Raw genomic sequence first — 27,233 nt, 5'->3', positions numbered from 1 at the left:
TATCTCTAGATTTCACTAACAAAACACCGATACGATCAAATGGAGAGGGAAAAAACTCCAAAAAAATAGCAGCCTTACATACGACCCAACAACAACATCAACAACGACAGCAAAAATATCACCTGGAGACGCGGGTCCCGGGCTGAAGCTGAGGCTCTCCGACGAGGGCTGCTTTGGCAGCGGAACCATCAGCGACGTCCGGCGAAGTTTCTTCTCCTCGGCCGATCGAGGATCTGTGGATCCGATTATAAAAACAAACACAAACAATTAATTGCAAAACCAAAGATAATAAAAAACAAATCTATCGTTCCTCTGTGTATGTGTACATGTTTGAATGCTACTGCTAAATTGTACTAGTCACAAAAGTTGACCCAATCCACTAGGGGGATAACTTATTCTTGCTGAGGAGCGCACAAGCGACAGGAAATGAAATCACAATGCCAACGCAAAACTTCAAAATTCAATCCGAGCCGGGGAAACTCGCAGAAGCATCGAAGGAACCGTCCAGCCGACAAATGCCACTGACCATGAAGCATGAAAGGAAGGAAGGGAATAATTACTTAATGGCAAATTAATTGATTGGAAAATTATATAAACAGAGCGATTCCATTATGTTGAGGAGTTTATAAGTGGGTAAATAGGAAAACAAGAATCAAAATGGAGAGTCTCGTGTGCACCACTCGTTTCAGTAGTGATACCAATGTGCAATTAGTTTATGCCCATAAGCTCGAAGTGGTACTTCGACTGAGGTGTGTAAAACTATGCTGCGAATGTTCCGTTCCGCAAGTTTGCGTATCGCTTGATTTGAAACTCCGATATCATAGGTGTTTACCCGAAGCACATTTACCCGAATGGCCATTTACCCGAATGCAAAGTTTACCCGAATGCGACATTTACCCTAATTGAACATTTACCAGAATGGAATGTTTACCCGAATGAAAAAAATTGACAAATCAGATCATGAGTTTTGTCGAATCTCCTATTGCGAAGTACATTGAGACGTACGTTTTAAGGCGGTTTTATATCATTCCCGAACGTAATTTTTATATTGTATATTTATATTGTCAGAGGCGCATACATTATATTTATATTGTCTGCGATGGAGCGGGAATTACCTGAAACCGTAGCACCGGAAGATAAAGGTTTACTAAACAACTTGCTGTTAAAAGACCTCAGATATACCTACTACGACCGCTGCTAGAAAATGAACAGTGATTCCAGATTCCAACTGAATCAAAGCTTTGCTGTTACGTGTTACGTGGTTAGTGTTTATGTTATCTGAACCATAAACACTATTCATATTTCCAACTGCCTGGCTTGCGTTTTCGGCTTTATTGAAGTAACCTCGATAAAATACGGTATTTTTTGTGATGTTCTTCATTAACGAACACTCAAACAATACTGAGTAAAGCAATTACCACATGTATCGAGTACGAAATCTTAACCATCTGACGCAATAACCTAGTCACACGTTTGTATTGTAATTGAAATGTAATTGAAAGTCCACTTCTGCATTCTTCCTTGCAAAAAATGCAAGAAAAAAATTAAAGTGAAACTTTAGATTCGGCGCATACAATTCAATAATAACGATATCGATCGATGAAGCAAACAACCACAATTCAGGCAAACTGTCGGCTCACGTAGTCGAAACTACGGATCCTCATCAATCAATCAACATTCAAAACGGATAGTATATTTCAATCCCTTACCTTAGGGGAAACTAACATGGTGAAAATAGATAATGCCTCTGTCAGGTTAAACCCTCAGGAATTTTGAGACAGTTCACAGAATTTGATTACCCACCCAATAGTACATATTTCGCCAGGACCACTCTATCGACACAATTTGTATGCGAGTGAAAATTAATACACTTTTCATAGCAATTCAAACTACTGCCTGTCAGCACATAATCCTGAGTTTACTTCAAAGAAGGTTACCTTCATGTCAACAAAATAATGTATTGTGGTTTCCAAAAACCATACGAATAATGGAAACCGTGTTGGCTTAATGTTCAGTTCTGTTAAACTCGAAAAAAGTTCAACCAGAAAACTCTTTCCAATAACACTTTCGCCCAACTTCTCATATTACCCAAAATTTCACGCCAACCACGAACACTCCCAATTCCTTACGAATCCTCATCATCGTCGTCATCAACATCCTCTCTTCGTTGTCGTTGTCGTCCTCATGTTGTGTGTTCGTTCGTTCTTCCCGGAAAATAAACGCCAAAATGCTTCCACTGTTATTGCTTCGAGACATGCGAGAGCTGTGTGTATGGTTTCAAGATTCACAACAACAGCACCTTGACTTTGTCAACACACATGCCAAACACCGAAACCGAAACGAACAGGCACGCTACTCCTCCCTGACCGCATTCGCAGGGGAAACCATCGATGAAACTAGCGAGAAAATGATTACATGTGAGCTTTGGAGGGGGTTGGGTGGGTGTTTGTTACGTGCTCTAGTGGGAAGAAAATCGTGCGCGATGGTTCACACAAAAAAAAAGTTGGCCATCCTTGGTTGCAGGTTGATTGAGTGGCGATAGAAACTTCCGGAAGGATTTTGTCTTCGTCGCATCTAAAATGCATGAGATACAATTAAAAGTTACCCTCCGCCTGGGTCTTTCGACCTGTCGTCCTGTCAACATTGAGTTGTTGATAAAAGAGAGAAAGAAAGCCGTACGCCTTGGGATATTATGGCGTGGATTAGCGCCGCGCTGGAATGAGATTCGGCGATAGAAGCCTAGTTCTCGCAAAAAAAACCGTCTCGTTCTCGTCTCGGATATAGACTCTGTGGGCCAGCCCCTAGCAAACGGCGAGAAACTCGAGATGGGCTCGCCTGCTTGCTGCACGTATTTCCCTTTTCGTTTTCCGCTTATTATTCATGGTAGCTGCAAGATTTAAATTGCCTCTTTCCGGCTAGAGGTTTTAAACTCACACCACTCGTTTTGGCCCGTTGGCGGGAGTAGAGTGGTTAGAGAGAGAAGCCCGTTGATAACATCACAGCCCATGCCGATGGTTAGCTGTTCAGCAAAAGTCGATAGCGCGTAACAAACGAACACCACCAGAGAGCGCTTTTTTTTTGCGAAATACCATCACGTTATGTCGTTAATTTGCTATGCTAATATTTCTCAGTCCCGGTAAATTAGAACTCGCCGGAAAAGTAGAGGGGGGGGAGGAAGAATCCAAGGGTTGGCTTGCTGGACTATACCGCTGTAAAGAGATGGCAAAATTATCCGGAATTTATTGCTTCGAAAATTGTTTGCCCCCATTGATATGCAATTATATTTTGGTACGTGGTTCTAAACCTAACCGTGTTTGTGTGTCCCATTAGGTGGTTCAGAAGAGAGAGTTACCTTCCCAATAGATAGGCCTCTGATAACCCTCCGTAGATCTCGCCTCAAGACAAAATCTAATAAATCAAATATTTATGTTTGTATAAAATTGAGTAAATCCTATAGATTTAAATCATAATTAACAGATGAAAGATTTGAAAGTAGAGAAAATCTAACCCGATCAATTTTGAAGTACTTAAAACTTTCCTCACGATTTCGGTATAACAAACTACATAATTTCTAACAAACAATATTCTGAATTTCAAAATTTTTTTTTTTGCTGCTCGAAAACCTTCAGTTGGATTGAAAAACGAACTAGTGGTAGGAACCTGATGAAGCTGCAATAGGGCTAAGCACACTCATGGTCTATGCAAAATCTTCAGCTGACCCTAGGATTCTCAATGCAAAAGACTCTGCTGAATACCTTTGGGCCTTGACGAATAAGTTCACGGAAAAAGTCCAACATCTTGCACGAAAATGCATAGAACGCGAGAACCCATTGCTTGTACGAATTCCACCCAACAGAGAATGAACGATTCGTGTAGAAGATACTGAAATGGGAAGAGGTTAGCTAAGCCTAATGTGGGCCATACTGTTCGTGTAGGAGGTATCGGAGTTTCAAAAGAGTCGTGTCCGTTTTACCGTTGTCAATACCGATACAATACCAGATCCAGAGGGCTAACAGTTATGCTATTCTGTTCCCTGGATAAGAATAGGTGATACCTACTGAAATGGCGGGTAGGCTGCCCCCATCGCCATCATCTGATACGTTCGTAGTTCTTTTAGGCCCCCGCCCGAATGGAGCGCTCAACAACAGCAGATGGAAAACGGCATAAAGCGACATGTTCATGACATCGTCAATATCGACCAAGCTAGTAGCACGTGGGAAGAGTCTAGCCCAGGGGCTCTCAAACTATTTTGGGCAATAGACCCCTTTTCCAGAAATAAGTGATACCTCAGACCCCTATAACCAAATTTTTCAAACGAAAATCTATTTCTAGTTTTTGTCTTATTCATACAAAATTCTTATTAATTTAAAGACTTTGCGGTTGGTTATATGGCCGTAACAACTATATACCGGTGCGCAAAAAAAATGTTTGTTGGTGGCACCAACATTAATTTTTTTTTTTGCCGCACGGTTTTTTCAATATTTTGCTTAACCAAAGACTTCTAACAGTATTTGGCATTCCCCCATTTTTTTCGGGCCACTAAAAAGTTACGATGTTAATTTGAGAGTCATTTATATGTAAAAAAAATTATAGCACCGGGAAAAAATTCTGTTTAAATTCGTTGGTAAGTTTTCCAACGCATACCAAACTTACTTATTATTTCAGTAACTGTGTAAGTTCATGCAGTTTTGTCAATAAAAAATGGTGTATTTGATGAAAAATTTTAATTTTATATTTTTTCTTTGTAAGTGCATATAAAAAAATTTTTTTCGCTACACTAGAGTTATTGTTTTAATTTTTGAATAACCAAAGGCACAATAAAATGAGCCAACAAGGCAGTGGCAAGCAAAGTTTTTGGGGTTGACAGGCAGTGGCAACCATACTGTCACCAATTTTTTCAGCTGTCTCAATAGTTCATTTTTTATCAAAGATAATGTGTTCTTCCTTATGTAAGGATTGTGTTCTCTGATGTTTTAGTCGATTCCTTGCCTAGTTTCCACGGCCTTACAAAGGGTTAAGCCGGAGTTGCCAGGTGTTGAACAGAAATCTGGATGTTAGAAAATCAAAAGTCTGGTTTTTTGTCGACATTTTTTATATTTAATTGCGAATTTTATTGAACATTTTCACGAGAACGTTGGTTGATGTTTGAGGAAGCGGACACGGTTTGCTGATGAGCAATGACAATGAAGTGTCTTTCTCAAGGCAGGTGAAGAAGGAGTTCGGATTGAATTTGTCCACAAGGGCTCTTATCAAGAGTAAAACTGGAAAAGTTTAAAGTTTCTACAATTCAACACAATCAATCAATCAACATTCGTGATCACAGCATGCTTCAAGAAATCCTTCAATCCTCCAACACACTTTATGTCTTTAATACAAACTTTGTAGAAACCAGCTAGCTTTCTAGCTTTCCAAACCCACTCAATGAAGTGAAATGTGATTGCAGATTATTTTTTTTAAATCGAAACAAGACGAAGGACGGTCTGGATATCTGGATGCTTTAACAAAATCTGGAAAATTCCAGACAAATCTGGAAGTCCGGCAACCGTGGGTTAAGCGAATAAACTTGACATCATTTTCTCATTTAAATTCAACGAAATAAATAGATGTAAAATTATATAAATATTAATTCGATTGAATATATGTTAATACAAATTACTCACAAATACTGGAGTAGGCAATTAATTATTAAAAAATCAGTGTTATGAGATGAACATGGTTATTTTCTTGTTATTTCTACTAGTGTAATCTTTTGAATTAAATTAGTAAATGAGTGTATCCAAGTTTCAACAAATTCCAGAACACAAATCTCAAATGTATTTGCCAAATTTTTCATTTTATACTAACATATGCGCACTCATCTATTTATTTAGTTTTTGAAAAATACAACAATAATACATTCTACTAGGAATCGAGTTTGATCATGTAACACGTTTATACTGTATCTTGAAAGTTTCAAACAAGAACTTGCGTTAATCAAATGGGGGTCAATTTTTAGACCTCGTCGACCCCTGAGAAACTAATATCGACCCCAAGGGGTCAATATTGACCACTTCGAGATCCCCTATTCTAGCCTTTCGTCTCCTTCAAAGTAACCGTATCCAAAACAGTAATCGACCATCCAGTATTCATGGTAACAACTTCTTGCCTGACCTTAGAAAAAACGGGGCTCTAGCACACAAAGCGGGGTTCCGTTTTCAACACTCCGTTGCTTTGGGTGTCCAAAGAAACATCCTCCATTTGCGGAAAACAAATGTCAAATGACCTGCCAATAATAGCAGTCCAAATGAAGACCCCGATTCCAGTGATCATCATTTTTATATACGTGCAGTAAGGTGCCAATGAATTATATGGGAAAACAAACCGACCCTAAAATTTCAAAAATTTACCTTATACAAAATGTTCACCACCTCGAAAAATCGCCCTATGCCAAATTTCAGCTCAATCGGGAGAGTGGCGCAAAGCGGTCAAAGTTTGAGTTTTTTGAAAATCGAAAAATTTCCGAAAATAGGGGTTTTCAAAAAAAAAATTGATGCCGAATGTCATAAAATTGTATGACACGCCAGGATTTAGTTATCTCAAAACAATTTTTTTTTGTCATAAATCGACTTTTCAGGCAGAAAATCGACCAAGTGCCGAAAAAAAATTTTTTGACAAAAATTTTTTGAGATAACAGTAAATTTTGACAAATCTTGTAATTTTAAGACATTTGCCATTAATTTTTTAAAAAAAAAACCCCGATTTTCGATGGTCTTTTGTTTTTTAAAAAACTCAAATTTTAACATCTGCGACACTAGTGAATGAGGTCCGAAATTTTTTTGTTCGAGGTTTTTTGTTTTTTGTTTGGGTGATTTTTCGATTTTCAAAAAACTCAAACTTTGACCGCTTTGTGCCACTCTCCCTTAAATCCGATTGAGCTGATATTGTGAATAGGGTGTTTTTTCGAGGTAGTGAACTTTTTTTATGGGGTAACTTCTTTAAATACGAGATGACCATTTAATTGGCACCCTAACCTGCAGTGTTGCACAATCCCGCAATTACGGCGGAGTCTACTTGAGGCGTTAGAAGATTTGAAGGAAACCAAAATCATCTTGAGGGACTTCAATGCTCTTCGCCGCAGCTGGGGGCAGCGACCTTCACCCGATAACCATCAATTTCAACGGCCCGCAGCCGCTCACAATTTGCCGACCGAGATGGATCTTCGAAAGAGCTGACTCTTTCAAATATACTTTCTAGAAACAACTCAACCACAAACTTTCCACTTCAACAAAACCATCATGGAGGCGGTCGAAGCGTTCATCCAAAGAACGAAAACCACTACAGGCAAAAAAGCGCTCCATTTGTGGTCTGAGGACATCAAAGGGAAGGTCAAGAAGCGGAGAAAGCTTCTGCGTGCGACTAAACGACTACCAGTGGGAGTCCCGATGAAAGAAGGCTGCCATGAACAGATATCAAGCGCAACCCATGAGGGTACGACGGTTAATCCGGAAGGCGAAGCCAGGTTATCTGGAGTTTATCATCGAGATCCAATCCTATGTGGGTCTTTGGCGCTAACCCATATAACCCACAGCGATTTGGCAGATACTTCGAACACGCTCGGGAATATTTTACGAGATTGTCCTCCATTTACGACATGTCCTCCAGCGGATACCACTTCAGTCGGCAACTTTGTGGTCCCGGTGAGTCGTCCCAATAATACTCTCAGCCGGAATTTCACCATTGAGTAATATAGGGTTGGAGAAAAAGAAATGTCGTATTTCTGATCGAAATTTGGCGCTTTATTAAACATACTAAAAATTATCCAATTTAAGTCAAATATGCGCCGTTTTGTTCGCAAATTTGTTGCCATTTAGAAGGCAACTTCATTATCCTCTCCTTATGAAACGCCCCCTTCTTATCAGCCAGTTTTCTCAAGCCTCTTTTGGAGCCAACTTAGTGTCACCAAGAGCGTTTTTCATGGACCGGAAGAGATGATAATCACTTGGAGCCAGGTCCAGACTATACGGTGGGTGCAATAGGACATCCTATCCGAGCTCCCGAAGCTTCTGGCGGGTCATCAAAGAGATGTGAGGCCGAGCGTTGTCCTGGTGGAAAACAACACCATTCCTATTGATCATTTCTGGCCGCTTCTGGTCAAACGCCTGCTTCAAACGGTCAAGCTGCTCACAGTAGAGAACCGAGTTGAAGGTCTGGCTATAGTTGAGCAGCTCATAGTGGATGATTCCCTTTCAATCGCACCAAACACACAGCAAAACCTTCCTGGCCGTCAATCCGGGCTTGGCGATGGTTTGGGCCGGCTCACCGCGCTTCGACCACGACTTTTTTCGCTTTATGTTGTCGTACGTGATCCACTTTTCATCACCAGTCACCATCTTCTTCAAAAATGGGTCGAGTTCGTTCCGTTTCAGCAGTGCATCGCAGACGTTGATTCGATCTAAAATATTTTTTTGCGTCAACTCGTGTGGCACCCATCCATCCAGCTTTTTTTTGGAATCCAATCTTCTGCAAATGGCTCCAAACGGTTTTACGGTCTATACCCAGTTCCTGGCCAATCGAGCGAGTGCTCACTTGCCGGTCAACTTGGCCACGACGATTGGCCTACCAGTACGGGGTGTATCTTCGACAGCCACTACACCAGAACGAAATCGATCAAACCAACGCTGTGCTGTGCGAATCGTTACAGTATCGGATCCATAAACTACACGAATTTTTTCGGCCGCCTTCGTTGCAGTTTTACCTCGCAGGTAGTAAAAACGTAAAATATGGCGAATTTCTTGCTTGGTGGACTCTATCTTTGACGCGCTATAACTTGAGACTGAAACGGACTATCACATTACTATCAAAACGACACTTGTAGCACAGATTGTCGTCTTTAAATAGCCGTATAGAATGACCCGATGCGATAAGTACAACACAAGATATGTTTAAGTGTTGCCATATATTGACAATATACGACATTTCTTTTTTCCCAACCCAATATTTGGATGCCCTTCGTTCCGCCAAAGGTGAGTCAACTGGTTCTGACGTTGTTGGCTAAATGATGCTGAAACAACTTAGGCAATCCGTCTTTCGCAGCATTTTTAACGACGTTTAACGACCACGAATTTCCCGAGGGTTGGAAGCCTAGCAATACGCATGCCTAAGCTCAGCCAAAGCAGCAAGAATGTCAAAGGCCACCGTCCACATTTCATGATCTCTTATTCATCCGAGATCCTGGAAAGATTGGCGAACAGACGTCTGGCCACATTTCAGTTCGAAAACAGGAAATTGGACTATTGGCAGTTCGCCTTCCGACCAGGTATTGGCATCAACAACTACTTCGCAACCCTTGAAGACATGATCGCCGAAGCCGGCAGGAACCGTCAGCACATGGAGATGGTAGCACTGGACCTGGAAAAGGCCTACACCAGAACCTTTGAGGTCAAAATTGATAACATTCGCTCTCGAGTTTTCCTCAAGGTTCTGTTCTTGCCGTTACCCTCTTCCTATGTATTTATTTAGTTTGGCTTAACATCTTTACAACATGGCCTGATCCACTTTGTTTCTCCAATTAACTCACCAAGTCCTGTTCCACTTGGTCTAACCACCTTTCTCACTGGCCGGATTCCCGATAAGCATCATTCTTGTAGGATAGCTCTCCGGCATTTTTGCAACATGTCCTGCCCAGCGTATCCTTCCTGCGTTGATCACCGTGATTCGTCCTCCATACGGCGTCCTCCTGTACACCGCCGAAAATGGTTCTTAACAATCGTCGTTCAAAGACTCCGAGTGCTCGCAGGTCTTCTTCGAATAGTTATTGTCTATGTTTCGTGCCCGTAGTGGACAAGCGGTCCTTATGAGCGCTTTGTAAGACAACATTTCGCTAAAATGCTAAGTCTGGTTGATCCAAGTGTTTGTGGAGACCAGAATAGGCACGATTCCCATTGATAATGCATATCAGGATCTCGCGGCTGGTATCATCGTCAGACGTTACCATTGATCCGATATTCGCACACAGCGCTGTATTCTATCCATCGTAGTTACCCGGAAAGCTGTTATCGTCCAGGATTCGTCCAAGAGTTACGAACTTTTAGTGTTATCGAGCGAGAGGAACGAGAGGAGGAATATGATGCGAGCGCGGTGATCTTGTGTCCGTACATCGGTATACGCCTCTAAATCAAATGTTAATTTTCAAAAACTACTCTGTATTCAGAATAACGTTTACCCACCCATATAGAATACTTAACTTCTAATACCGAAAGCGTGAACAAAGTTTGATCTGAAACTGAGGATGATTACATCTAATCGATCCATCATTAGCGTGAAAAGCGAAAAATAAAGTACACGTTCAAGCTCCTTCGATTACGAGAATAAAATCACGCCACCCAGCTTGATTAATGCCCAAATCTGACCTTGTCACCATCCGGAGGCCTTCGATAAATCAAAGTGGTAGGTGATCGTGACAAAAAGAAGAAAAAAATAAGCGCTGATGGTAATCTTATTTACATCACGAGCACGCTTTGCAAATACTGCCGCTGCCGACCGGCGGACCGGCCGGCCGTTCGCTGATTGCGAGATGATGACGACGGTAGCAAATTCTTACGCAACCTAGAGCGAGGTCACCTAGGGTATAGACGCTGCGAGCGTGATAAAATTAATGTGATAAATTAAACCGAAAAGTTCTCCCCCAAGAAGCATACTGTGCTATCATGCTCTTAATTGCGAGCAGCAAAAATGGGTACAAGAGCCACTGGCCAAACAGTACCAAGGTTATACAACTCACGGCGATAAAATTAGGAACTTTTTTTTTCCGCGACCAAAAAGTCTTACTTGTTAAAGTGTCTCTAATGGGGGTAATCAAACATAAAACGGTAAGAAGCAGTAATGAAGTGGCCTCTATGAGGGATTCTACTTAACTCTATACACAACTAGAGATGAAGAAATAACCAGTAACGCATGAAACTACCACAACTTACCGAGAAATTTTCCACCGGCGTTCGGTGGTGTGGAAGCTTGCGAAGATCCTAGAGCCGGTGCCGAATCCGGCCGCTGGCCAGCATTGATGGGCGTCGAGACGGCACTGACAGAACCCGATGGATCTATGCTGCTGCTACCACTCATGTTTACACAATCGACCGGGGGGATGGTTTATGTGTGATCTTTTCTCCTCCTGCTTTACTCACTCGTAAGAAGCAATCACTTCCGCTTTGATATCTTATTTTGTCTTCCTCTTCTTTCTATCACAGCGATTTAATCTCGATGCATAATGCACTCATATTAGGTTTTTTTTTGTCGCACGAACATTAGGTCTCTCCCGATACCCTGCTTTCGGAACCTGCAAGTAGAACAGAAAACATTTTCAATGACAGAAGTCGTTCACTAACTGGGCGTACTTTAACTGGACTCAATGTATCAATTGATAGACGCCATAAAAAACTCGAAGTTTTGCTGTGAGGAACATTCGAATATAAGTTGACATGTTATGAAAATTGACATTATATTCTAATGACAAATACACTTGATCAAATTGTATAAAATTTTAGTAGAAATCTTTTATATATCAATTAGATGACACTGCAAACTTTGTTCCGCCCAAAATGAATGTTTTTGTCATCAATATCTTCAAACATTCACGTTTTATTGCTAAGCGAACGTTCATGGGTCCAATCGCAGAACCGTTCATCGATTTATCTTCTAATTAATCATTTACAATTTCCTTTTACTATAAATTACCTAGTACTTCTAGCAAAACTCGTCATTGTAATATCAAATTATGTTAAGACACAATTCTCGTTCAAGATTGTCCAATCACTTGTAAATAACATGTTTCTCCCTTGACAAATTTCATGCCAACTCGTCTTAGGAGTTGGCAGCACCATCTCAGATAGTAGTTAAAAGTTGTGGGTGTAAAGACATGTGTCATTTAAGCAACTTTGCGTACTTGTAATACTCGAAAAAAATTAGAGTACTTTTTGGAAGTAGTGGAAGTTTTCTTAATTCCTCACAAAAATTTATAACTTAAAAACTATGATACCTACAAAACTGTCAAAGGATGGAATATAGGAAATAGTTTAAATTTTTACAAAAAAATGCCAACAAATTTTCGGAAAAAAAGTTATTTCAAAATTTAAAATTCATTTTTCTCAAATTTTGACTTTTTCCGTAAAGTAGTCTAATTCTTTTTCGAATATTTCAAGTATGCAAAGTTGCTCAAATGACACATGTCTTTACATCCACAACATTTCACTGCTATCTGAGATGGTGCTGCCAACGGCCAGTCGAGTTGACATGAATGTCGTCCCTTACATGGAATACATATTTGATACAGAACATATAATAAAATGATGACATTTCAAATCGAACGATTCCTTTCTCCAGTTTTGGGCTTGATAGTTCTCGGGATATGCAGAAATTTGTAGTTCATTTTGTATGACAGACACCCCTTCCCCCAAACCTTAGAGAGGGGAAGAGTGTCGAACCAACAAAAAAGAAACAGGAAGTGGGTTATATCTGTGGTATGACCGCAAGGTTGACGTAGTCGATCGTTGATTTAGTGAACATTTGTTTGAAGTGGAATCTGAATCCATTCTGAATGAATGAGTAAATGAATATTTGGGGATATTCGAAAACGAGAGCGTTACGTTGGAAGCACAAGATTTTATGCAACCAATATTGGATACGAAAATATTCTACTGATGGGGAAGAAAAATCTTCAAAAGCTTTCCTGTTAATTGCACTCGATTGAAAAATCACAAAACGAAATGCATTTGATCGCAGTATTATATGAATAGAGAACATTAAAATAATTTCTTTCGCTTGAATGTAATTTTCAATTCCAAGGGGAACTGGTAGAAAAACTTGCTGAAAAATAGCAACGATGACATCTTTCCGGATTCTTTTCGATGCTCGATGCCCGCCAGTGGTTAATGCTCAATTGATAACCACCTGTTAATTGCAACCTTAGCGACAATTTGAAATCTCGTAATGTATGTTCCTTCAAAAAACAGTTAAAGACAAGTCTATTGTCAGAGCTGTTTCCGAATGTTTGATTTTTTTTTTGTCAGTTTCGATCACAGTTGTATTTTGTTAAAATGTATATGTACCTTACTTATTGATTATTTTTTTGAATTTAAAAATGCCAAAATATTGTTAGTTAACACGTTGAATGCCACGGTTTTACGGTTTTACGGCTATAGAAATTTTTAAACGTATTAGGGCCATCGTTTCTTGCCGTAGCGGAAGTAGGATTGGGCGATCTTTAGAAAGAAATCGATCTTGATGGATCGATTTTCTAAACGGCGCAGTGATCGATGCACTGATTAAATCGGTACCAAAGAATCGATCTTTGCTATATCGATCTTTGAAAAATCGAATGCATTTTATCAACTTATTTACTTATTCAATATTCAATATTCAAAAGCTAAACATTTCACATTTCTATTCAAACATCAAAGACATTTCAGTTTGATTCTCAGAATGAAAGTCACAAAAAACTTGAAAGCCCAGAAAAAATGTATTTTCCAAAGCATTCATCTTGAACCGTCATGGAGTTATTTAATCAAATAAATTGATTGAAAATTATTATCAGAAATTCAACAACTGATGATTGAATCCAATCGTACCATACGCCGGGCAAAAAAAAATTTTGGAAATCCATTTGATGCCATTTGATGTTCGCGCTAACGAAATTGATTTTCGTTCGAAAGTGGAAATAGATGTTAGTGTGATAAAACGCATCATCATCTTCTATCTATATAAATAATCCATATTTATTTAAAGTGTTGATAAGAGCAAAACTCGAGAAAGGAATTGTCCGATTTGGAGCTCTTTTTTATTCTATCATATTTTATTTATCATTTATTCCTTGTTACGAAGAAACATATCATTTGCAAGTGGTTGAAAAATCTTGAACGAGAATTGTGTCTGAAAATAATTTTATTTTATAATGACGAGTTTTGGTAGAAGTACTAGGAATTTTACAGTAAAAGGTAATTTATAAAGGTAGATTGGAAGATCAATCAATGAACAGTGTTGCGATTGGACCCACAACCGTGGGCTTAATAAGAAAACGTGGATGTGGTAACGAAAAATAAGTTTTGGGCGACACGAAGTTTGCCGGGTCAGCTAGTTACATAATAAATGTTCCGAGCTTTCACTTTCTAGGTTACAGAAACGACAGGTACATCTTCCAATTTACCTAGTTTCTTTAGGTGGTATTTACTTGGACAATGTCCTGTCACTAGGCCACAGAAAGTGCATAGGTCTTTTTTTGTTAGACTGAGAAGTCTTTCAGTTACTTTTTTACTTGGTGATATGTGTCCAGATGCAATCAATCGTTGATTTTTCCCAGTTCTTTAATTCCATTTTGAGGGTACATTCGGGGCCCCACAAAATGGTTCTGGTCCTAGGAATGGTTTCGATGATCCACATCTAGCTAACAAATCTGCTTTTTCATTACCTTGAACTCCACAGTGCTCTGGGACCCAGAATAGGTTCACTGCACTTTTTTTAGCTACCTCTTGAAGAAGTTGAATACACTCCCAAACTAATTTAGAAATACAGGTAACTGACTTCAATGCTTTCAATGTAACTTGACTGTCAGAGAAAATGCATATGTTTGCATGGCTATAATTGCGCCTTAGACAAATTCTTGCACATTCAATTGCCTGAAATACAGTTGACCACTTGCCCATTAAATTGATATGTTCACTCAAGGACCGATTATTCCAGCCCCGGCTCTTTCGTTTAATCTGGAACCATCAGTGTAGAAAATTATAGATCCTGGGTAAATATCGGGTCCTCCTGACTCCCATTCAGTGCGGCTTGGCTCAGTCACATTGAATAGTCGTTCAAAGTTGTATTGCCTGCTCATCCAGTCCTCCTGAGTTAGTATCGGATTAAGTTTGAATTCCTTTAGAATACTTAAATGACCCCTAAGGTCTCCATCAAAGAACTGTTTTGTTCTTTTCAACCTTAGTGCGTTTTTTTCCGCCTCCAATTGAACGAATAAATATAAGGGAAGTAGATTCAACATTGCCTATAGTACTTTAGATGGCGTACTACAAATTGCTCCTATGATGGAAATTGTAGCTAACCTTTGTAATTTTCCTAGCTTTTCCTGAGCATGCTTGGATTTTGTTTCTGGCCGCCAAACTAATGACGCATATGTTATTCTAAGTCTCACTATAGCAGTGTAGATCCAGTATATCATTTTAGGTCTAAGTCCCCATTTATTACCGAATGTTCTTTTACTAATCCATAATGCATTCGTAGCCTTATGTATTTTTTCATCTAAATGCGAGTTCCAATTGAGCTTGCTATCGAGAGTTACTCCTAAATATTTCACCTTTGGAAAAAACACTATTTTAGATCCCAGCAAATGCAAATCTGGTATTTTCATTTTCCTTCTACGTGTAAAAGGAACAACAGTAGTTTTATGAGGATTTATAGATAAACCCTCATCCTTACACCATGCTATAGTTAAGTTTAGAGCATATTACAATCTATCTCTGATTACATGCTCATATTTTCCGCGAACTACAATTACAATATCATCTGCAAAGCCTATATTCAAATCCTATCCTTTCAAGAAGTGCCAGTAGGTTATCTACTACCAATGACCATAACAGAGATGAAAGAACCCCTCCTTGTGGGCATCTTTTCACAGTTCTTATTGTAACTGTGGCCCATCCCTGATTACACGTTATTTCTCTTCTTTGTAGCATTTTACAACAGTTTCATCGAAATTACGCTGTATCATAGCATTTCTCATTGAATTATGGGATGCATTGTCAAACGCTCCTTTAATATCTAAGAACGCGGCTAGTAGCAACTCTTTGACTTCAAGTGTTTTTTTCAATTTCCGTTACTAGTGTATGAAGTGCTGTTACTGTTGGTTTTCCTAGCTGGTATGCAAATTGAAATTTACTGAGTGGTGTCGATTTCAAATATTTCGATTTGATATAGTCATCAATTAGTTTCTCCATTAATTTCAGTATAAATGACGAAAGGCTAATAGGACTAAACGATTTTGGACTTTTTTTTATCTTTTTTATTAGCTTTGGGAATAAAAACAACCCGAATTTGTTTCAATTCTTTGGAATATAGTTCAATCGTAAGCCGCTTTTTCTGCATCATCACAGGACGGATCTCATCATTACCCGGTGATTTAAAGGATCAAAGGAATTTATTGCCCATTCGACTCTTGCATGAGTGAAAATACAACTCGCTAGATCTTGCTTCTCTGCACTGATCATTTCATGCCCAGGTTTACTGGTATTATCATTGAAATCTTCAGACGGTAAAGTGTGATTCTGTTGCAAATCAGTATGTGGATCTACGCATGTCGTCCTATCACTCAAGACCGGTAGTGATCCTGGAAAATGAACTTGCATCATTAAACTCAAGGTTTCCGATGCACTAGAAGTGAACTTTCCGTCCTCGTTTTTGAGTGTTTCTAAACCATTAGAATGATCATTTGCCAAAACTTTTTGTAATCTTGCAACGACTGGAGTACTTTCAATATTTTCACAGGTGTGCCTCCAATTTTCACGTTTAGATCTTCTGATCTCTTTATTATACGAAGTGAGTGCTTTCCTATATTCATCCCACTGCGAGGTACGCTTAGCTCGGTCAACATTTTTCGAGCGTGTTTTCTTAACTTTTCCAGCCTAGCATTCCACCATGGTACATCCCTGTCTGTTGATCGTACCTTGACTGGGCAGCTCTTGTTGTAAGCTTGAATTATTCTTGTAGCATAAACAGAGGTTTGTTTTCGAGTTCCTCACTAGTTTTAATACTTTTTTTTCGGGAAGCTACCTCCCACCGCTAGATAGGAATAGTAAAGTTTGATTTTCTGGGATCCTTAAAAGTTTCTCTAATAATATAATTCACTTTATAGTCAAACATTACACCATAATATTATTCACTTTATAGTCAAACAGTCAAACAACAAGAGGAAGTGATGTTCATAGATACAATACAAGAAACGCGGATGATGCAAGAACACCTAACTTTATATTCAGTAGGTCGCAGAACTCGTTGTTATACAAAGGAATACATTTTTTCAATTCGATGCCCAGAGAAATAAAACGTGCGGCAACAATGGCAGAGTTTAAGAGAATGTGTATTTCCCACGTAAAATCTGTTTTGTAAACAGGTTTTCGTAATTTTTTTGTCAAATGATTTATTTATGTTTAATATCAATTGAAATTAGAAAAAATATTTACAGGTATCTCAAACTGCCATGTTCGTACTGATGATGATGATGTTTTTTTGTTGTTAAATTTGTTAAAATTGTAGATTATAAAAAAAAAAATTAGCGTTGTCTACGAAAGTTTGAGCCTCGCGTGTGTTTGGTGGGCCTGGACGAATGTTAATAATGAACACTGGCAGAAAACTGACACATAATGAAATTTTTATATAGGGTCTGGAGTGGAAACTGGAATTGGGATAGCTCATTCGAAATTGTCGTAAACTATCTTTCATCAGATGGTTATATCGATTATTTCTGATTGTAGCAGATCTCTTTTATGTTCTAAGTAGAAACTTTTAGATATTGGGTTCAATTCCCAATCAGTCAAGGATCTTCCCGGGTTGGAAATTTTCTTGACATGCCTTAGAAAAAACATTGGGCCTGAAATTGAGACTATGACTATGTCAATGTCAATATGGATAGGAACATTGTTTGTTTTTTCGCAGTTTGTGCCTATTTTTACTGTTCTATTAATAGATATTTATGCCTGCAACAGATCCAGTTCGCTTGGTTTTTTTATAATACTGTAATATCAAGAGATATTGTTAAACTTAATTATTATCTATAAGATAAATCGTCCTGCTCAAACCTTTGTAGGGGTATGAGGTGGGCCATCATCATCATCATCTTTAAAAAAATCTTTAAAAAAAACTTTGAAGCAATCAAATGTAGCCCACAAGCCATAGAATGGCATACGTTATTAAACAGCGAACGAGATGACAACTTATCCGTACATATTCTTCACGAAATTCTGAATAACATAATATCACATTTGTGCCGAAGAAAACAAGACGAAGAATTTCAACCAGCAAATATCCTATTTGGTATAACGCTCAAATGAGAAATTTAAAGAATAGAAAACAAAAAGCACAAAAAAATACGAAATAGATAAAAGTAATCAAAATTTGCTGGAATATTAGAATATTTCCAAAGAACTAAATTTTGCCATTAAAAGTGCACACGAAAAGTATAATAGAAAGGTCGAAACAGAAGTCAAATCATGTCCGAAGAAATTCTTTAATTACGTAAAGTCTAAGCTCAAAAGCAATAACTTTTCATCGCAGATGCATCTCGATGAGGATGTGAGGAATGCTTCGAACGAAATTTGTAATCTCTTTGCAAATTTCTTTCAGGAAGTATATACCACATTTTCCGAAGAAAATCGCGATCGGGACTACTTTTCATTTTTACCGGAATATCCAAATGACATGTCGGTAAACTATCTTTCACAACAAGAAATATGCCATGCATTAAAGAAATTAGATGGAACGAAAGGACCAGGACCTGACGGAATAGCACCTGTATTTCTGAAGAACCTGGCTGAGGAACTCACCCTTCCCTTATATTGCATTTTCAATATGTCACTACAAACTGGAATATTCCCAGAAAAATGGAAACAACCTTTTTTTGGTACCTATCTTCAAATCAGGCGCTAAATCTGACGTACGTAATTATCGTGGAATTGCCATTATCTCTTGCCTAAAGTATTCGAAGCAATAGTGAATGAAAGTCTTCCAACAAGTAAAGAATAGAAAAACGTGTATGCAACATGGCTTCTTCAAAGGCCGCTCAACTGCAACTAATCTGTTGGCATTTGTGACTTTTATTTTGAATGCAATGGAAAATGGCAAACACGTACAAGCTCTTTACACTGACTTCAGTAAAGCATTTGACCGCATCGACATTCCATTACTACTCTTCAAATTGCAGAAAATTGGAATGGAACAAGGACTCTTAAACTGGCTGAATTCTTATCTAACAAATCGTGAACAAATTGTTCATTTTCAAAATTCTCTCTCAAATCCAGCAAAAGTCACTTCGGGAGTCCCACAAGGCTCTCATCTTGGTCCTCTTCTTTTCATTCTGTACGTTAATGACATCTCCTTCGTCTCAAGCGTATAAATGTACTAGTGTATGCAGACGACATGAAGCTTTTCGCGGAAATTGGTAATGAAAACGACATCGAAGCATTCCAAAACGAAATACATGTATTCCATACTTGGTGTAATAAAAATCTACTAAAACTGAATGTAAAGAAATGCAACTCCATTATATTTAGCAGAAAAAATCATGTACCAAATATTATAATACGTCTTGGAGATCAAAATGTAGAGAAATGTGAAACAGTTAGAGAACATTTATAAAACACTACAACTCTGTAATCAATAAAGCAAATAGCAGAGAAGAGAAGTGGAACTTGAGAGAAAAAAGTGGCAACGATTTGTGGCAAGAAAATGTAAACAGTGAAAAAATTGACAGATGGTTTACGCTCTAAAAATTGAACAAATTGTTAAGATGTCTCTAAGAGGGTGGGAGACATCATATATAAGGTGGGAGGTTCGTATATAATGTTAGCATCATCATGATAAACACGGCGAATGGGATAGAAATTATGAACTGAAAATTGAATAAAATATACATATACACGCTGAAACGCTGTGGACAAATATTATAATGCATTTTTATCGGCTTATGTATAATGCATTATCAAAATAAACCCATATGTATTGTAATCATAACTTGCTGTTCTATTCATAACAACATTTATGGTCGTATTCCACCAATGATGACAAATGTGTAATTTACGAATGAAGCTTCGCCATAGAAACTGAACATTGAAAAAAAAATTAAAATGTGGTAAGAGCATCAGTTGATATATTTTAAAGCATTCTCATCGGAATAAATTGAATGATACAATAATTATACCACTAAATAATGTATGTACGCTTAAAAAACAACTTAAAAATATGATTTCTGAATAAATTTCTTTTTTTTCAATTTCGAACACACCCCGTAAAAAGCCATTTTTTTAAATACCCTCTGTTGGTATTGTATCTAGAATTTACAAGGTAATGAAACGTTAACGTCAATTAGTTTTTAAGTAAACAGCTTTTTAGCTGCCGGGGAAATTAACACCAAACTATATACTATATATATTCCATGCCAATTATTCTTTATAGTTTTCATTCAAGGGCGCTACATTTTTTTATATTCTTTCTCGAAAGCTGAGGATTTTTAGACAACATATCCAAAAATGTGTCCTTCGTTTTTAAATTATGATTTTTCAAATTTAACCGATGGTTCAAAAAATCATGTTTGGGGCTGTCCACATACCACGTGGACAGAAAAAGTACGCTTTTAGACTCCCCCCTCCCCCTCCGTGGACAAGCGTGGACATCGACTACCCTTCCCCTGTTGTCCACGTGGACATTCTTCCATATATTGTAATTGCAAAAAAGGAAATAATTGCATTGTGCCTATATTCAATTTTAAATTAGTGTTATGTTATATTTGGCGTTTTTCAATGATAAAAAAATTATTCAAGAGAAAAACATGTACTTTTTTGGTGAACAAATGAATAGAAACAAAAATAATGATTTTTTTCGTCTCCGCAAATCACATATTCAAAAAATGAAGTAGGCAACAGTTCGAAAGCTCCTTAACTGTACTTCATCCAGCTACAGTACCTCAAATTAACTGTTGTTGTCAGCGCAATACGAAACTTTCATCGTTTGGAGAATTTACAGAGGACGCGTTCCATTCCATAAATCGACTAAGACTACATCAGCGCCTTGAAAATATGTGTTATTAACGAATTCCCAGCGACCATTCTGCTTTTACTTCCAGAGTGCTCGTTAGGCAAAATTACACTAGACAATTCTCGTCTGAGGCAGTGCATTTTTCATTCGATGCAACGCAAACTGCTTTACTTTCTGATTATAATATTAAATCAAATAACCTTTTTTGAAAAAAAAATAATGCAAATGGGCTTAATTAGTAACGGTTGTTTTTTATTCTTTGATTTCTTCATTAACATTGCCCGAAAAGTTATTTGTATCGCGCTTCAGTTTGTTCCAAATTCTATTTATGTAGTATTTCTTATACCACTTCCTACCAATATATTTGAGAGTTTGAAAATATGTGAAATCGTTGGCTTCAGGAAACGCTCTGTTAATTGTATGAATTTTTATGAATTGTATTGTATTGTATTGTATGATGAGTTAAAATTACTAAAACCAAAAATTCGTTCTTTTTCATCCCATTTGTTCGAATGCGTATGGAAATCTATTTAATGATTTGTGTAATAATCCCATTATGATAACTGCCCAAACTACTACTTGTTCAAAACGCTTTTCGAGAACATTCCAGAGAATCAACGTCAAATACATATCTGCTTTTCTAATGGTTTTAACGTAGAGATTGTTTCCAAAGCAAAAATAAAAACTGAAATTAGAAACATTTCCTCCGTGACTTCGAAGGACAGTACAACAGTAAAACTGCACAATCAGGCGAATATTTTTACAATTAAGCATGACATAACATCTGGAGAAACTTATTTGACAATAAAATCACTCGCCTGCAGATAATCTCCGAGAAACGAGTGTCTATCGAAAAGAGTTTTTCTGAAGACTTCGGCAATCGTTTAGTGCAATTGAATGTTGTTTTATTTGAAGCTAATCGAGGTACTATTTAAAAAAATGTGTCGAAAGCATTGAAATGATGAAACAGCCAATGGTTTTAGGTATACTTCCTTACTAAACTTTGACTGCAAGATATTAGTTCATATATTGAAGCGAAAATTAGAACAAAGAAAACAATATTTTGAATGTTTTATTCCATAAAGTGTATTGATAGGAGATTCCTCTTGGCTGTGGTGCAGAATATGTAATCTAATCCCGGATTCAAAGCCCCTCTGGAAAAAAAACACGAATGTCGTAATAACATGTGCTTATTAACGGAAATTTCATTTGTAACATCACAATCTTTCGATCGGCAGGACAAAATGATCCTTAAAAAACTGATCCTGGTGCTGAGCATACCTAACGCAGCTGTTTCAATGTGTCAAATAACGTCGCAAAATGCATGCTAAAAATTCGAGAAATATTTGGGAACGAGTGTACAACCCATCAGAAAAGGTGGACTGAATCTGCTTCTTTTAGTACAGAGTTCTGCATATGAACTCTGTTTTTGAGCTGGTATTATAAAATTGGGATCGCACTCGTTTCGCTAAGTCCTTCTCAAAATTTTTGGAAAATCCCATAATATTCCGGTCATTTCATCATATTATTAACATCCCACATATACTCTGTAGATACAAATGTATCAGCAGTTCGCTATGTCAAATTTACTCTCACGTAGACCTGAATTTAGAACACATGGTTCAGTTTATACTCAAATATGACGTAGCTAAGAAGTTGAAAACAAAGATCCTCCACTACCAATGGAAGCTTGATCACTCAATGTTTATGTGACTTCCATGCAGAATACATGTTTCAGTGAAGAAGTTCAATGATATGGGAGAATATTCGACATAACCATTTTATGGATAAATATAGAGTAAATACCCAAAATAGGCGGAAAATGCAGAAATGATATCATTTATTTGAACAGATCTGAATGTATTCAAAAAAATCTGTTTAACGTGTCCACGTGGACATTATCTGTATCCCCACCCCCCTCACCGTGGACAAGCGTGGACATTTTCGTACCCCCTACCCCCCCTAAAGTTGTCCACGTGGTATGTGGACAGCCCCTTTCTCCTTTTTTCCAAAAATTACGTTTTTCAAAAATTCATAACTTTTGATCTACTGAACCGATTCAGATAATCGACATAGTTAATTCAAGTCAATAATTTCACACTTGCAAAAAATTATTTTTTTTATTTATAAAAAAAACAGATACAATTATTAATCACGAAAACAAAATTAATTTTTTTCGCAAGTGCAATATTTTTCCAAAAAAATCTAGGCTTTAATTTGATATATCTATCATCTGAATCGCTCTAGCAGTTCAAATGTTATGAATTTTTGAGAATAGGAAAAAGGGGAAGAAATTAAAAAATATAGAAAAATATAGCGCCGTTGGTCCCGAAACCATGTAAACTATAAAAACGGATACAATCAAGAATTACAAGAAAAAAATTCAAATTTCTTGCAAGTTTGACATTTCCAAAAAAGACTAGCTCATTAACTTCAATTTGATGTATCGATAATGTGAATCGGCTTAGTGGTTCAAAAGTTATGAGTTTTTGATAAAAGTAATTTTTGGGAAAAAGTGAAAAAAATCGAATCACCCCAGCAAACATTAAATCGTATAACTTTGCATATGATAAGTTACATATAAATTCGTATCAAATCACAATCGCATAAAATATCAATCAAAATATCGATCATGTATATCTAAACTCGCATAAAATGCAAAAACACGATTTTCCATGTGCCATCGATGGATTGAGTGGTAACATTGTCGGATCAAATGGCATATCAGTCCAAAAAGCATCGCATATCGTTATATACGGCTTTATATGCGTACAAAATATGGCATATACGTATATCGCCTCCACTTTTGTGTGTATATGCTAGTTATCTGCATCATATATCATACAAATGTGTCTTGGTTGTATGTATATCGCCTCCAATTATAGCTATTCATACGACTTAATGCTGGGAAGCTACCAATTTTCACGAAAATCTGAAAACCACTATATCAGTTTGGCATGGAATGGCTGCAATAATACTGCAGTAATACTGCAATAGTTCACAAATTTCAATGTTCGCGTTTTTCTTGTTGTTTTTCATGTCTTTTAGTACGGCCATAATAATAATTAAGATTACTGCATTTGGATTGATGGTAGAAAATATCATTAACTTCCTTGAATAGTGGATGTGATATAATCCACTTTATATATGGATATATATTAATAAATATTTTCAAACGAATACATTTGTCAAACAAACTGCAAAACTAAATACTTTTATACTATGCCTTAATTTTTTGATTTTAACGTTCAAAGACTCTTCAATAAAAATGGCATTGAAAAACTGAGTAAAACTGACATACAATTATGACGGATGATTGCTTCTTGATTGACGCGTGCTCCAACTGGCGACGTGCCGAATAAAAGGCACTCCAACTAAAAAAGCGCTATAAAACGGTGAAAAATATATAAAAAATATACGAAGACTCTTTTTGTCGTTTATGAGTTTGTTTTTTTTAAGTTACTACTAGGCATGTTTGCGGATTAATGGAAAGATATGATATGTTGATCCTTGATATGAGAATGAAAGTTAACAATTGGAAAAAAAAAATTAAATTCATGTGAATGGAGACGATTTTTGTGTACAGCACATGCCACGTGGGCCTTTTGCTGATTAAATAAGTAAGATTTCTTCCAAAACGTCATAATTTTACAACCATTGAGTCGATTTCAAAAATCGTAATATCAAATGAAATCTTATTCTTCTATGAATCAACTTCAATCTGTCATTCAAACAAACTCAAAAATTAAATACTACATAAAAACTTTAATTATAAAGTTTAGAGAATTTGCGACTTAATTTTCTACAATTCGCTCTTTCACACCAAATTTCTATCTTGTCGCAATTTCAAACCTCTCAAAATGATAGGTCAAAGAACGAAAAGCAGGAAAAATTAACAAATAATGGGGGGTAAATAATAAAGCAGAGGTAATCATGGATTTTTAATAGATTAATCTCATAAAAATATTGAAAAAAACTTTCTTTTTTTAATTTCTCTTTCAAATTTTGATAAAATTGCACTGAATAGTTAAATACGGGCAATATTAATATTTGAATAAACTTATGTAATTATAAACATGTTTATATAAACCTTCCCATCTTCTCATTTTTCATTAAAGACCTTGCGTCAAGACAGCTAGAAATCCATACACTCTCAAACCAAGTGTGCTTGAAAAAATTATATTCTTCACGTAAACAAGCGATGAAAATGTGGACACTTTTTAGTCAGTGAATTGTATGGAGTTCCACTGCTGTGCAAATAGTGTGTTAAGCTTTGTCAAACGCTTCTCACATAACTTCCACGACCCATACACAATCAAGCTTTTGTATATCACATACGTAAGGCCCATTCTGGAATACTGTAACATCGTTTGGAACCCGTATATGGTCGTACATGAAGAACGCATTGAGTCAGTCCAGAAACAGTTTCTCTTATTTGCGCTCCGTAAGTTGAACAGGACCTCATTTTCACTTCCTTCATATGAAGCACGCTGCATGCTCATAAACATCCAAGCACTAAAGGAACGCCGTAAATTTGCAATGCTTTCTTTTGTTAATGATCTAATTTCGCAACGAGTACAATCAGCTGAATTACTAGAAAAAATAAATTTCTATGTACCTGGGCGTCAACTAAGAGCACGCAATTTGTTTCTAACCAAAACATCCAGAACAAATTATGCAAACAACATTCCTATCAATCGCATGATGCGTATATACAATCAGCACTGCGAATTAATTGACACAACAATGAATAAAAAACTGCTAAAAAGAAACATGTACCGTAGGAATAATATTTAACTTAAGAAAACATTGTAACATTATTATATAAGTATATAGTCTACATTTGTTTGACGAAAATGAATAAATGAATTCCGTCTACCAAACAGGTTCAGGACCCAAAACCACATTGGTTTTTTTTTCTCTCGCGGAAGTGGAAATGCTTCGCGATAATACAATGTGCGCCCAATGGTGGAACAACATTATCTGAGGCTTTCGTTTCCTGACCGGCGGTACATTTTGGATACGCTCACGTACAGCCTGTAAGACCCGAACATTCGCCGGCGAGCCCACGATAAAGTTAGATTTATTTTCAAATGCATATATGTAGTTGCATTTTTTTTTTGTATTTTTTCATCGCAATTCAGAAATCGTGATAGACATTTAAATGGGCAACTTTTCCCAAGTATACTTCCGCGAAGTGCGTCAATAAAAATTGGCTTGTAAAGTTGCCCTCGGGACGAGATTTTATCCGACTCAAATAAAAAAAAAAACAATCAATTCCCATAATTTCATGAGCAGAACAGGATGAATATTGTGTTTAACATTTTTCTGACTGCCCCCTCAAGCAAAATGACGTAACATTGCTTTGAAAAGACTTGATTCATATAAAGAGAATCAATCTTTTTTGGCAAGAAGATTAACTTCTATAACTGAGCAGTATCATTTATTTACAACCTGCCAAACGGTGTTAATCACTTCTAACTTTCTAGCATATTACTGTATAATAAAATTCCCTTCAATCGAAAATTCGCCGGCAATACTAATATTTTAAGTGGATTTCTGTTGCTCATTCAAGCAAGCGGGCGTAACATAAACGAAGTTATTTTGGAAGCATTACTCCAAACACGTTTTGATCCATTCGATGGTCACAATTTCTTCGCTATTCATTCGGTTAGGACCAAGATACCTTCCAGCGCAATATAATAATCTCCTTATCGCTATGCCTCACATCGCGAACTCGCTCTACTTTATTTTCATCCATTCATTCACGTTTTAGTCTGGCGAGTTGAGTTGACCACATCATTCTACGCAATGCGTTGGCCAATGTTGGCCAATGATTCTGGAATCAAATTAAGTTAACTTATTGAACCCCCACGGCTCTCTTAATTTGTTGACTCCAACTTCCTCATTAACTTACTTTCCTCCGTGTTAATCGTTCCTCGTCCAGTGCTCGGCTTTATCACGTTGTGAACTACTCACTTCATCTAATATAGATCGAAAATTGGTGCACAGAAAAATAAGAACTCGCACTTTAATTCGATTGTGTCTTGATGGAAACACCAGAACCGGAACCGATAACACTTTTTTCCCGATTCGCTTCACTAACCCCCCACAAGGGAAATCGACTATATTTTCACTCGTCACACACAACTGGACCACAGAACCACACCAAATAATACGAACCGAAATTGACTGCAGTAATCTCAGGCCACCCGTTTAGTCAGCGAAATGGGGAAAAATCAGAATCACACACATACGCGAGACAGATATGAAAAATGGAATCATCGGCCTCTTCCTGCTGCTACTGCCGCTGGTAGTGTCACTGCTCCCCCAGCCGATAGAACTTCCCTTTACCGAGCAAATAATCTCAATACATGGACACACACCGCACGGGACACGATCACGCAATCACCGCAATTACCACTGCAACAACTGCTTGCGTTCGACGATTGAACCGGACTGTG

General features: G+C 37.4%; 1 protein-coding gene across 1 annotated transcript; it reads right to left on the bottom strand.

Annotated features, from left to right (window-relative positions):
• LOC129761863 (uncharacterized) lies at window positions 1-27,233 on the bottom strand. The gene is made up of 3 exons (XM_055759681.1): window positions 26,687-27,233; window positions 10,953-11,311; window positions 1-233 (listed from the first exon to the last, which is right to left on the bottom strand). Exons 2-3 carry the CDS (start codon window positions 11,095-11,097, stop codon window positions 16-18), a joined length of 363 nt encoding a protein of 120 aa, XP_055615656.1. The 5' UTR covers window positions 11,098-11,311; window positions 26,687-27,233; the 3' UTR covers window positions 1-15.

Source organism: Toxorhynchites rutilus, chromosome 1 (genome assembly GCF_029784135.1).
Source record: "Toxorhynchites rutilus septentrionalis strain SRP chromosome 1, ASM2978413v1, whole genome shotgun sequence".
Classification (NCBI taxonomy): Eukaryota; Metazoa; Arthropoda; class Insecta; order Diptera; family Culicidae; genus Toxorhynchites; species Toxorhynchites rutilus.
Note: the sequence above shows the minus strand (reverse complement) of the source record. Positions and strands in the feature narration are given on the sequence as shown.

Excerpts from the sequence above, each read along its gene's own strand:
- LOC129761863 (XM_055759681.1), bottom strand. The coding sequence starts at position 11,097 with ATGAGTGGTAGCAGCAGCATAGATCCATCGGGTTCTGTCAGTGCCGTC. Across the intron at positions 234-10,952 it reads CGCCGGTGGAAAATTTCTCG|ATCCTCGATCGGCCGAGGAG; the intron begins GTAAGTTGTGGT and ends TCGGATCCACAG.